This window comes from Somniosus microcephalus, chromosome 19, assembly GCF_052327205.1.
Source record: "Somniosus microcephalus isolate GS21.2 chromosome 19, FLI_Smic_1.0, whole genome shotgun sequence".
NCBI classification, from domain to species: Eukaryota; Metazoa; Chordata; class Chondrichthyes; order Squaliformes; family Somniosidae; genus Somniosus; species Somniosus microcephalus.
Genome location: NC_141005.1, coordinates 6,188,347 through 6,202,451, shown reverse-complemented (window position 1 = coordinate 6,202,451; position 14,105 = coordinate 6,188,347). Strand labels below are relative to the sequence as shown.

The 14,105-nt window shown below is 46.3% G+C and overlaps 1 protein-coding gene across 2 annotated transcripts in view; it reads right to left on the bottom strand.

Annotated features, from left to right (window-relative positions):
* The window catches only part of adgrd1 (adhesion G protein-coupled receptor D1), a 349,877-nt gene that overhangs the window by 284,299 nt on the left and 51,473 nt on the right, over positions 1-14,105 (bottom strand). For both annotated transcript variants that reach the window (XM_086011896.1, XM_086011897.1), the window contains one exon: positions 41-116. In XM_086011896.1, the coding sequence (XP_085868022.1) occupies positions 41-116 (76 nt within the window). The remainder of the gene's footprint in view (positions 1-40; positions 117-14,105) is intronic.

Below are 14,105 nucleotides of genomic sequence, written 5' to 3'. Positions count from 1 at the left end.
TTAGAAGGCACGTTCCATGAACTTCAGGTGATTCACTTACTTGGTATTCAAGGGTTCGATTTTCTTGTAGTACTGGTGCATGGTATGATACAGCAAGCCCACAATGGTGATTTGCGCTAGAGGGGAAGAGGTAAAGTAAAAGGTTAAATGCAGTCTTCTCACACCCGGAGGGCATGTTTACTCTTCTGCTTGCTTGCTTGAACGCTTATTAATTAGCCCTCATTCCTCTATAGCTCCACATCTTAACTCTAATGGGGTGGCGATGTGCTGGAAATATGGCCCTCAGCCAGTTGCCCTGCTTGCGAGGCATCGTGGCAGCGGTGCTAATTGCGCGTTGTGTGAAGATATCACTCAGTTGTAACCTCCCGCGCCAAATTGTCAAATTCCGACCAGAAATAGCTGCAGCTAAAAATAACCGGGCTCGATAAAAATCTATGATCAGCGTTGAATGAATATTGGCTTCAAAGAAGGGCAAAATGCATTAGTAAAGGTTCTGATCATTTGACCCAGGGTGGTAGAGCGAGAGGCTTTGTGAGACTAAAACCTGCTTTGAGCTTTTTAATTTCCTGTTCCCCTCTGTCCTGTTTCAAATATGGTGTTGCTGTTCAAACCACTTCCACTCCTCACACATGTTCTGCTGTTGATTAACTCCCATCGCCAAGCCCAGATTAGGCCCAGTTTGTAAAATTCCACAGGCTCTCTCTCGGAAAAAAAAATTGTCTTTCTTTGCTTGTTTTTTTTTTGCCCAGGGAACGACACGCTCCATGAGGTTATGTAACGTTATGTTCCCCTGCTCTGCCCACCTCCCCCGCCATGCAACTCCAGTAGGCAGAGAATGGGCAAGCCAACAGCTCTCAACTTCTGCCGATGTCGCACCGAAACAAACTGCTGGGAACTGAGCGAATGGAATGGGAGGCAGGGGAACTCCAATGGCCTCTGCCCCCAAATGCCACCCACACACCCCAAACTCGGAGCAGTTCCCCATTGACAAAGGGCTGAGATCAGCATGAAACTGCTTCCAGTGACGGTGGAGGGGCGGGTCGGTAACCAGAGGACACAGATTGAAGGTAATTGGCAAAAGAACCAGGGGGAGATGAGGAGGATTTTTTTTACGCAGCGAGTTGATGTGATCTGGAACACGCTGCCTGAAAGGGCGGTGGAAGCAGATTCAATGTAACTTTCAAAAAGGAATTGGATAAATATTTGAAAAGGAGAAATTTGCAGGTCTATGGGGAAAGAGCAGGGGAGTGGGACTAATTGGAGAGAATCTTTCAAAGAGCTGGCACAGGCACGATGGGCCGAATGGCCTCCTTCCGTGCTGTATCAATCTATGTGGAGGATCAGGAGTATGAAGCCATTCAGTGCGCTACATCAAGACCTCACCGCATGTTGTTTCGGGCAATCTGCTTTAGATAGAAATGCTGAGGCAGCGACCTGTGCTCGCCAGTAACTTGGACGGTAATTAGATTAGGGAGATGGGGGTGGATCTCGACCATGTGCGATGGTGTAAATAACAAGGTGGCAGCCCACTTTACATCTCGTCCGACTCTTGTTTCCATTGAAGTCAACGGGGAGAGATGGAAAACAGGCGGCCAACTCGCTATTGCTCGTTTCACACTATCGCCCAAAGTCAAGATCAAAGCCCATTGGGTCAGTTTGATCAAAGTGAAGAGAAAACCCATGTAGAAATGTACAACAAACACAGCAAGAAGGCCAAGCAGCTTACAGATGAACTTGTCTCTCTACAAGCTGGCTTTTCAGTTACTTCTAACCAAGGTTAGAGGATAATTGTGAGACTCCAATGTACCAGCTCCTGTTCAAAATCAGAGTCAAGCACAACTTGCATTTATACAGCACCTATAACATAATAAAACATCCCAAGGTGCTTCACAGGAGCGATTATCAAACAAAATTTCACACCGAGCCACATGAGGAGATATTAGGGCAGGTGACCAAAAACTTGGTCAAAGAGGTCGGTTTTAAGGAGCGTCTTAAAGGAGGAGAGAAATTCAGAGAGGTTTAGGGAGGGAATTCCAGAGCTTAGGGCCCAGGCAGCTGAAGGCACGGCCGCCAATGGTGGAGCGATTAAAATCGGGGATGCTCAAGAGGCCAGAATTGGAGGAGCGCAGAGATCTCGGGGGTTTGTGGGGCTGGAGGAGATTACAGAGATAGGGAGGGGCGAGGCCACGGAGGGATTTGAAAACAAGGATGAGAATTTTAAAATCGAGGTGTTGTTTAACCGGGAGCCAATGTAGGTCAGCGAGCACAGGGAGTGATGGGTGAACGGGACTTAGTGCGAGTTAGGACACGGGCAGCGAGTTTTGGATGACCTCAAGTTTATAAAGGGTAGAACGTGGGAGGCCGGCCAGGAGTGCGTTGGAACAGTCAAGTCTAGAGGTAACAAAGAGTCCAGGAAATCCAACATTTTGTATTTAGTGCAGAGGCCTGCAGACAGGTCAGTTTAAGGGTGGATAAAGGAGTCTTTTCTAACCAGTCTGTGGACACTATACGTAACACAATGCACACAGTACTGCAAACTTCTCTCAGACGTACTGTAAGAGGTAATTACTGACTTCCCCATTATTATAATTGCTGTTATTTGCTTTCAGAGCCACGCAGCCTTCAATGGGACCTCATTTATCTCAAACAGGCACGGTGAAGGGTAATTCAGATGTGTAAAGATTTCCAGCCCTCATTAAATCTCAGCCAAACACACTGGAAAAAAAAAATGTAGAAAATGAAAAATTGGGGAAAATGAAGATTTGACATTCTAATATACCTTATAAAAAAAATTAATTGACCGCACCCCCCCACCCCCACCCCACTGGCCTCAACCTCAACAGCTGTTTGGGGGAAGAGAGAACAAAGTGCGATTAAACAGAGCATTTTATTTGGGAATTTGGAAAAAGAGTGGGAATTTGGAGAAGACGGGGAAGGAGTTGCTGCTTTTTGCCTACATTACTTGTGGTGCTTTGTGTTACAGGTAGATATTTAATTTCAGTACCCTTAACTTAATCTAGATCAAGTCAGTAGTCAAGAAACTACACTGTAAACTAAGTTACATAATTGCAAATTTAATTCAATAAAACAAGGTCATATAGGGATGGCAGTGCAGGCGGTGTGCCGCAACTGCAGCATGTGGGAGTTTGTGGAGAGCATTGTGATCCCGGACAACCACGTTTGCAGTAAGTGTCTGCATCTTGAGGGACTTCAGCTCAGAGTTGTTGAGCTGGAGTCTGAGGTGCAGACATTGCGGGGCATCAGGGATGGGGAGAGTTACCTGGGCACTTTGATCCAGGAGGCAGTCACACCCCTTAGGTTAGGTAGTGGTACAGGTCTGGTTAATGGTCAGGGACAGGAGGGTGTGACTGCAACTCAGGCAGGTAAGGGGACCCCAGGTGCAGTGCTGGAGGAGCCTCAGCCTTTGCCCTTGTCCAATAGGTATGAGGTTCTTGCTACCTGTGTGGATGAGGGAAAAGCCTGCAAGGTGGATGAGCAAGCTGACCATGGCACCATGGAGCAGGAGGCCATTCAAGTGGAGGGAGTGAAAGGGAATGTAGTTGTGGCAGGGGACAGTATAGTCAGGAGGATAGATACTGTTCTCTGCAGCCACGACCAAGAGTTCCGAAGGCTGTGTTACCTGCCCGGTGCCAGGGTTAAAGACATCTTCTCACGGTTGGAGAAGAACTTGGAGTGGGAGGGGGAGGATCCAGTTGTCGTGGTCCACGTAGGAACCAACGACATAGGTAGAACTAGGAATGAGGTTCTACTGAGGGAGTTTGAGGAGCTAGGATCCAAATTAAAAAGCAGAACTTCAAAAGGTAATAATCTCTGGATTGTTAGCTGAGCCACGCGCAAATTGGCATAGTGACAAACAGATTAGAGATTTAAATGTGTGGCTCAAAGAGTGTTGTGGGAGGAAGAGCTTTCAGTTCATGGGGCACTGGCAGCAGTACTGGGGAAAGAGGGAGCTGTTCCGTTGGGACGGGCTCCACTTAAACCAGGCTGGGACCGGTGTCCGGGCGAACCGAATAACTGGGGCAGTAGACAGGACTTTAAACTTAAGAAGTGGGGGTGAGAGGATTCAGGAAAGAGTAAATTTAAAAGCAGCGAGAGAAATGTCAAAGCTCGAGAGCAGAGTAGAGTTTTGGGTAAAAATAAGCAGAGTGGGTCAGGAAGGGAAAGAGAGAGAAACAAAGGTCATAGGGCATCAGTGACTAAGGTGACATCAGGGAAAAATAGAAATAAGTCAAAGCTAAAGGCACTGTATCTGAATGTGCGAAACATTCACAACAAAATAGATGAATTAATAGCGCAGATAGAAATTAACAGGTTTGATCCAATAGCCATAACGGAGACGTGGTTGCAATGTGGCCAAGGTTGGGAACTAAATATTCCAGGAGACTTAACTTATAGAAGAGATAGGCAAAGTGGAAAAGGAGGAGGGATAGCCCTGATAATAAAGGATGGGATAAAGACAGTAGAGGGAAAGGATCTTAGCTCCGAAAATCAAGAAGTAGAATCAGTTTGGGTGGAGCTAAGAAACAGCAAGTCGCAGAAAACATTGGTGGGAGTTGTTTATAGGCCCCCAAACAATAGTTGTAATGTAGGGCAGAGCATAAATCAGGAAATTAGAGGCGCATGTAACAAGGGTAATACAGTGATCATGGGTGTAGTGTATGTACCTTTAAGAGGAACTATGTTTTTGCAGCCCCTGTATACTGTAGTACCAGTAGTGACCACTCGGGTATATAAGCCTGTGTCGCGTCTTGTGTTGTTACTTCACCTCCAGACTTTGTTCAGTAAACACTTGTTAAATCAACTCCTGCATTCCGTGTCTCCATTAACACACGGATCTAACAGTGGCGATGAGTTAGAAACGAACTTACCTGCAATTCGGCAGCACCTCAAGGGGATCGATTCCTCAGATGAAGGTCGAAGCCAGAAGCAAGAAAAAAAAAATAACTCGAAGAAACTCGAAAACGAGGGCCAGGCTTGGTCTCCAGTCTGTGGTTTCCCCAGCTAAACGGGCTGGTGGCAGGTAGTGCACTGATCCTTCCTGGGCTGCGGCGGGCTAGAGCTCGATCGGGTGGCTCTGCAACAGGGCCGGGCATCGAGTCGGAAAGCAAAAGCAAAGAGAGAGAGAGGGTGGAGCACTCAGGGCGCGGCCGGTGCTGCAAAGCAGGTCGGCGTTCGGACCGAGCAGAGGGAGGGGAAAGTCCCAGAGGGTCCGCTCCACGACGGGAACGGTTCTCCAAGTAACGGAGAAACTATTGAAGCGATATATAAAAAAAATAGAAATACCTCAAAAAAGCTGCAGGTCGCAACGGGAACCGCGGAGAACAGCATTGGCAGCAGCGATTGGGGAGGCGCAAAGACCATAGTGCGTCGCCTTTTTAAAAAAATAAATTAATTAATTAATTAATCACCAGCAACAGCGTTGGCAGCAGCGGCAGCGGCGGGAAAGCGCGGGAGGCGCCATCTTAACTCGGCGGGGAAGAAAGAAAAGCGCGGGAAGCGCCATTTTAGATTTTCAAGATGCCGAAGACTGGCAATATTATTGCTTTCGATAGTGATATAGAAGATTGGACCACATATGTGGAAAGAGTGGAGGTATATTGCAAGGCGAATGAAGTAGCGGATGATAAAAAGGCATCGGTACTTCTAAATCTGATGGGCGCAAGGACATACGGGCTGTTACGAAACTTGATCACTCCAGCCAAACCGATGGACAAGAATTTTAAGGAGATTGTTGATACCTTACAGGAGCACTTAAACCCAACACCGCTGCTGATAGTGGAACGATTCAAATTCTTCATGAGGAATCAGCACAAGAATGAAAGTAATGCTGATTACCTCACCGAATTACGAAAGCTGTCAAAGCACTGCCAATTCGGGGCAGGACTGGCAGATTCTCTATGAGACAAATTCGTCTGCGGTCTCCTAAGCGAAGGAACACAGAAAAGACTACTTTCTGAGAAAGATTTGACACTGGACAAGGCTTTCAGTGTGGCTGTATCATATGAAGCAGCAGCAAGAGGAGCTGCAGAGATACAGCAAAAGCCACAGGACTTCGGCACCCATGAAATGACACGGGGTTTCGAGAGATGTTATCGCTGCGGCAGATCCACCCATGACCAGAAGGACTGCTGGTTCAAGGACAAAGCATGCAGGCAATGCGGAAAGATGGGACACATTGCACGTGTATGCAGATCTGGAAAGAAATCCGCTGACAGTAAAAAGGTCAATAAGGAAAAGTACAGAAAGGTACAAATGATGACGGACAGTAGCTCCGAAGACCAGAAGAGCGATAGCGACTCCGGAAACAAGAGACTAAGCTGTCTCAAATTACATAATGTAATTGCCAAAGAAGATTACCAGACCATTTGGGTTACCCTCACGATAGCGGGGTCCCCAGTCAAAATGGAGCTAGATACAGGATCAGCTCTGACCGTCATGAGTCGACGGGATTACGAGCGGCTATTTCCGCATATACCTTTGAAAGACACATCCATTGTCTTGAAGACATATACGGGGCAGAAAGTATACCCCAGAGGGAAAATAAGGGTGCCTGTTGTATACAACGGCAAGGAAATACAGAAGTTGTATTTATACGTTCTGCAAGATGGTGGTCCACCGTTGTTGGGACGTGAATGGATCAGAAAGATACGTTTAGACTGGCACTCCATTCAGGCACTGACGGTGACCAGTAAGAAAAAAACCGATGATGACGTCATACCTGGACGATTAAAAGAAATCTTGGCTAACGCCAAAGAAGTGTTTCAACAGGAACTAGGAACCCTGAAAGGCGCCACCACCACCTCAATAAAAGTGGAAGATGCGGCAATTCCCAAGTTTTTTAAGGCAAGGCTGGTGCCATACGCAATTCGTCCAGCCGTCGAGGCAGAGCTGGAGAATTTGGAAAAAGCAGGCGTGTTATCCAAGGTAGATTGGAGCGAGTGGGCAACACCCATCGTCCCGGTCATGAAGAAAACGTTGAATAATGATAAATCTGAAGAACAGAGAAAAGTTCGCATCTGTGGGGACTTCAAGGTGACTGTAAACCCGGTTCTTCACACAGTACAGTATCCTCTTCCGAGGATAAAAGATATTTTCGCCTCACTATCCGGAGGGAAACGTTTCACCAAAATTGACTTAGCACAGGCATATCTACAGATGGAGGTTGAGGAGGCCTCTAAAAAGTATCTCACGATAAACACACACAAAGGCCTGTACCAGTACAATCGACTGGTTTTCAGAGTAGCATCAGCTCCGGCTATCTGGCAAAGAGCTATGGAGCAAGTCCTGCAAGGGATTCCGGGGACTCAATGCTACCTAGACGACATCCTTGTAACAGGAGAAAACGACAACGAGCACCTTGCCAACTTGGAGCAGGTGCTCACGAGGCTGAGAGAACGGGGCCTACGAGCAAATCGCCCCAAATGCGAATTTTTCCAGAAACAAATATCATATTGTGGCCATGTCATTAACGAAGAAGTCACCTGAAAAAATTGAAGCGGTCGTAAAGGCCCCAGCGCCTGAAAATGTCTCACAATTAAGGTCGTTCCTGGGATTAGTAAATTGCTATCATAAATTTTTACCAAACTTGTCGACGGTTCTGCATCCGGTTAACGCACTGCTACAAACGGGAGTAGTTTGGAAATGGAGCGAAGACTGTAAATGTGCCTTCCATAAATGCAAAGGCTTGATCACGTCCAGGGAAGTGTTGGCTCATTACAACCCATCACTGCCAATCAGACCGGCGTGCGATGCATCCCCTTACGGCGTGGGAGCGGTATTATCGCATAGATTCCCTGATGGCTCGGAGCGGCCGATAGCTTTTGCGTCACACTCATTGAACTCAGCTGAGCGTAACTATGCCCAGATCGACAGGGAGGCACTCAGCCTGGTGTGGGGGGTGAAGAAATTCAACCATTACCTACACGGACAAAAGTTTACCTTGTTGACTGACCATCAACCCCTCGTCTCCATATTCAACCCTAAAAAGGGCGTTCCCATTATGACAGCACAAAGGCTACAGAGGTGGTCCCTTTTCCTAGGGGCACACCAATATGACATAGCATACAAAGGAACAAAACAGCATGGGAATGCTGACGGGTTATCGTGCCTACCGTTGCCAACGGTGGAAGAGGCGCCTACAGTGGACCCAGTGGAGATATTCCACTCGACCATAGTGGAATGTCTACCGGTGACAAATTCTACCATTGAAAAGGAAACGCGAAATGACCCGACTCTCTCATGAGTCTACGATTTAACGGTGAAGGGATGGCCAGCACATGGCGAACCACTGTTGCCAGCATTCTCGCAAAGAAGAGAACAGCTGTCAGTGTGCCGAGGAACCTTGATGTGTGGATCCAGAGTGGTGATTCCACCCAAACTCAAGGATAGAGTGCCAAAGGAGCTTCACGAGGGGCATCTGGGTGGAGTGAAAATGAAGAACTTAGCCAGAGCGTTTGTGTGGTGGCCAGGTATCAATGGAGACATCGAAGAAATGACCAAGAGCTGTCTAGGATGCCAGAAGGTCCAAAACGCCCCACCACAAGCCCCTCTACATCCATGGGAGTGGCCCTCATCTCCATGGTAAAGGGTACATATCGACTTTGCTGGTCCATTTATGGACTCAATGTTCTTAATCGCGGTGGATGCACACTCCAAGTGGCCGGGAGGTAATAAAGATGTCCTCCACAACCACGGAAAAAACCATCACAGTATTAAGGACCATATTCGCCAGGAATGGGCTGCCTGAACAGATCTGTTCTGATAATGGACCGCAATTTGTATCCGAAGAATTCAGGAAGTTCTCAAAAAACAATGGGGTTAAGCACTACACGTCCGCCCCATACCATCCTGCCACCAATGGATTGGCTGAAAGGTTTGTCCAGACCTTCAAGAAGGCCATAAAGGCCATGGGTAATGAAGACATAAATCTACAACATAAGGTAGATAACTTCTTGTTTGCGTACAGGAATGCAACACATGTGGTTACAAACCAAACCCCCGCCATGATGTTTTTCAATAGAAGACTAAGATGCCGGCTGGATTTGGTCAAGCCAAACGTCAGAAGGGACGTAGAGAACCGGCAATTTCAAAGCATGAATGAAAGGCCAACTAGAACCTTCCAGATAGGTCAACCAGTTTTGGCCCGGGACTACCGTACCGAGAAATGGCAGCCTGGAACTATTTGCACACGACTAGGACCGCTGATGTATACCGTGGACATTGGAGAAAGCATAATAAGGCGCCATGCTGACCAGATCATAGAGTCATCCGAAAAAGAACCTACACCACAACTCTATACGCCTAGTGATGAAGCAGAGATACCCATAGTATCTACCTCCGATCCGGTGATACTGGAACCAGATGAACCCGACACTGGCATTCAAGCCGAATCGACCTTGCCAAAAGAACCTACTATACCACCGAGGCATTATCCGGACCGAGTCAGGAAGCCTCCAGAGAGACTGAATTTGTAATTGATTAACTTCAGCAAATGTGTATATTATTGTTCTTGTAAAAATGTTATTTAATGATTACTTAAAATGTTATGTACTATTTATCTAAAAGGGGAGGAATTGTAGTGTATGTACCTTTAAGAGGAACTATGTTTTTGAAGCCCCTGTATACTGTAGTACCAGTAGTGACCACTCGGGTATATAAGCCTGTGTAGCGTCTTGTGTTGTTAGTTCACCTCCAGACTTTGTTCAGTAAACACTTGTTAAATCAAGTCCTGCATTCCGTGTCTCCATTAACACACGGATCTAACAATGGGGGACTTTGATCTACATATAGACTGGGCAAACCAAATTTGCAGTAATAGTATAGAGGACGAATTCAAATCAAATCAAATCAACTTTTATTGTCATTGTTAGTGCACAAGTGCAGTACAACGAAATGTAGGCTTGTGGCTCCCGAGAGTGTACATTTAGATGTATGCAAGATAGTTTTCTAGATCAGTATGTTGAGAAACCAACTAGGGAACAGGCTATTTTAGATCTAGTATTGTGCAATGAGAAAGGGTTCATTAATAACCTTGTAGTAAAGGGGCATTTAGGGAAGAGTGACCATAAAATGATAGAATTTTTTTATTGAGTTTGAAAGTGATTTAGTTAAATCTGAAACTAGGGTCTTAAATCTAAACAAAACAAACTACATAGGTATGAGGGGCGAGTTGGCTCAGGTAGATTGGGAAACTACATTAAAAGGTATGACGGTAGAGAAACAATGGCGAGCATTTAAAGAGTTAATACATAATTTACAACAAATATACATTCCTTTAAGGCACAAAAACCCCACAGGAAGTGTGGTCCAACTGTGGCGAACAAGAGAAGTTAAAGATAGTATTAGATTAAAAGAGGCTTATAATGTTGCCAAAAAGAGTAGTAAGCCTGAGGATTGGGAGGATTTTAGAATTCAGCAAAGGAGGACCAGGAAATTGATAAAGAAAGGGAAGATAGAATATGAGAGTAAACTAGCGAGAGACATAAAAACAGACTGTAAAAGCTTCTATAGGTATGTAAAAAGGTAAAAATTAGCGAAAGTAAATATGGGTCCCTTACAGGCTGAGACAGGAGAAATTATAATGGGGAAGAAGACGCGAAAAACTTCCCGGAAATAGTGGAGAACCGAGGCTCCAGCGAGAATGAGGAACTCAAAGAAATTAGTATTAGTAAAAAAAATAGTACTGGAGAAATTAATGGAACAGAAAGCCGATAAATCCCCTGGACCTGATGGCCTACATCCTAGGGTTTTGAAAGAGGTGGCTATAGAGATAGTGGATGCATTGGTTGTCATTTTCCAAAATTCCATAGATTCTAAAACGGTTCCCGCGGATTGGAAAGTGGCAAATGTAACTCCACTATTTAAGAAAGGGGGAAGAGAGAAAATGGGGAACTACAGACCAGTTAGCCTGACATCAGTAGTAGGGAAAATGCTAGAATCTATTATTAAAGGACGTGGTAACAGGGCACTTAGAAAATAATAATAGGATTGGGCAGAGCCAACACGGATTTATGAAAGGGAAATCGTGTTTGACAAATCTGTTAAGAGTTTTTTTGAGGTTGTAACTAGCAGAATAGATGTGGATGTGGTGTATTTGGATTTTCAGAAGGCATTTGATAAAGTGCCACACGAGGTTATTACACAAAATTAGGGCTCATGGGATTGGGGGTAATGTGCTAGCATGGATTCAGGATTGGTTAACGGACAGAAAACAGAGAGAAGGAATAACCGGGTCATTTTCGGGTTGGCAGGCTGTAACTAGTGGGGTACCGCAAGGATCAGTGCTTGGGCCTCAGCTACTCACGATCTATATTAATGATTTAGATGAGGCGACCAAATGTAATATATTCAAGTTTGCTGATGATACAAAGCTGGGTGGGAATGTAAGTTGTGAGGAGGATGCAAGGAGGCTTCAAGGGGATATAGGCAGGTTAAGTGAGTGGGCAAGAACATGGCAAATGGAATATAATGTGGAGAAATGTGAAGTTATCCACTTTGGCAGGAAAAATAGAAAAGCAGAGTATTTTTTTAAATGGTGAGAGATTGGGAAATGTTGGTGTTCAGAGGGACCTGGGTGTCCTTGTACACGAATCACTGAAAGTTAACATGCAGGTACAGCAAGAAATTAGGAAAGCAAATGGTATGTTGGCCTTTATTACAAGAGGATTTGAGTATAAGAGTAAAGATGTCTTACTGCAATTATATAGGGCCCTGGTGAGACCACACCTGGAGTATTGGGATCAGTTTTGGTCTCCTTACCTAAGGAAGGATATACTTGCCATAGAGGGAGTGCAACGAAGGTTCACCAGACTGATTCCTGGGATGGGGGGATTGTCCTATGAGGAGAGATTGAGTAGACTAGGCCTATATTCTCTAGAGTTTAGAAGAATGAGAGGTGATCTCATTGAAATATACAAAATTCTTACAAGGCTCAACACGGTAGATGCAGGGAGTATATTTCCCCTGGCTGGGGAGTCTAGAACCAGGGGTCACAGTCATTTAGGACTGAGATGAGGAGGAATTTCTTCACTCAGAGGGTGGTGAATCTTTGGAATTCTCTACCCCAGAGGGCTGTGGAGGCTCAGTCGTTGAGTATATTCAAGGCAGAGATCGATAGATTTTTGGATATTAAGGGAATCAAGGGATATGGCGATAGTGCAGGAAAGTGGAGATGAGGTAGAAGATCAGCCATGATCTTATTGAATGGCGGAGCAGGCTCGAAGGGCCAAATGGCCGACTCCTGCTCCTATTTCTTATGTTCTTATTTCCACTACCCTTTGTGTGAAGAAGTGCTTCCTGACAACACCCCCGAACAGCCTGGCTCTAATTTTAAGGTTCTGCCCCCTTGTTCTGGACCCCCCCCCCCCACCAGAGGAAATAATTTCTCTCTATCAACCTGATCAAATCCTTTAATCATCTTGAACACTTTAATTAGATCACCCCTCAATCTTCTATACTCGAGGGAATACAAGCCCAGTCTGTGCAAACTCTCCTCATAATTTAACCCTTTTAGGCCCGGTATCATTCTGGTGAATCTGCGCTGCTCCCCCTCTGAGGCCAGTCTATCCTTCCTGAGGTGCGGGGCCCAGAACTGAACAGTCCCTCCAGGTGGGGTCTGACCAGAGCTTGGTACAGCTGGAGCATCCCTTCCTGCCCTTTGTATTCCAGTCCCCTGAGATAAAGGCCAACATTCCATCAGCCTTTTAAATTATTTTTTGTACTTGTCCACCAGTTGACAAGTTTTGCGCTTTTCCATTATTTTAAATGACTATGAATTGAGTACCTTTAGCATGCATCTCAGTGCTGGCGCTATTCGAATGCAGTGATGTCACTGTGACAAAAATATATATATTTTTTACCGGTGTTGAATTTTTAAACTTATATATTGTATTGCTATAAAACAGCATGCAAGGGATCAACATCCATTCAACATAAAAGCTCAGACCAGACAGGTCGGCTGGAGACGGATTCTCGAACAAAACGTGGAGTCAGACATTCGGGCAGGCCCAGTGTTGGATGCACGGGGGGTGTAGAGTGAATCTTTGGAATTCTCTGCCCCAGAGGGCTGTGGAGGCTCAGTCGTTGAGTATATTCAAGGCCGAGATCGATAGATTTTTGGACTCTAGGGGAATCGAGGGATATGGGGATAGTGCAGGAAAGTGGAGTTGAGGTCGATGATCAGCCATGATCTTATTGAATGGCGGACAGGCTCGAGGGGCCGAATGGCCGACTCCTGCTCCTAGTTCTAATGCTGTTAGAGTGGCGAGGCCCAAGGCTCCCCAGATATTGGGGTTTAAGCCCGGTTATCATGGAGCCAACATGGCAATCAGAGCTCGCTGGCAAAGAGTTGGCCGATATCGGGCACGACCAGCATCAGTGGGTCTGGGGGTTATTTTATATAATAATAAAAGGACAGGTATGTTACTTCCCTGCTTGGTTGCCGGGCTCTCCCTCGGGCTGGTTTCCCTGCGTGTAGCCCACAATGGCACTGGCTGCCTCAGGGCAAACCAACCTTGGAGAGCGTGCTTCAAGCAGACTTTAGGTCTCTTTCTTGCATATGCAAAGGTACCAACACCTGCTTCAGGTGTGTGCAAAGGACACACCTGGTTTGTCCTTACCCAATATGGCGGGCAGTGCACTTCCTAACGGAAATGTGCGCATGCTTCTTGCCCACCATATTGGGAGATTAGTCGGCCAATTAACGCCCATAAAACAGGCACTACGCAGCCGAATTTATAGGCCATGATGACTCGACTATTCCAACGCTCTTCTGGCCGGCCTACCATCTTCCGCCCTCCATAAACTTGAGCTCATCCAAAACTCTGCTGCCCCGTGTCCTAACTCGCACCAAGTCCTGATCGCCCATCACCCCCCGTGTCCTAACTCGCACTGAGTCCCGTTCACCCATCACCCCCGTGTCCTAACTCGCACCAAGCCCCGTTCACCCATCACCCCCCCGTGTCCTAACTCGCACCGAGTCCCGTTCACCCATCACCCCCCGTGTCCTAACTCGCACCATGTCCTGATCGCCCATCAACCCGTGTCCTAACTCGCACCATGTCCTGATCGCCCATCACCCCCTGTGT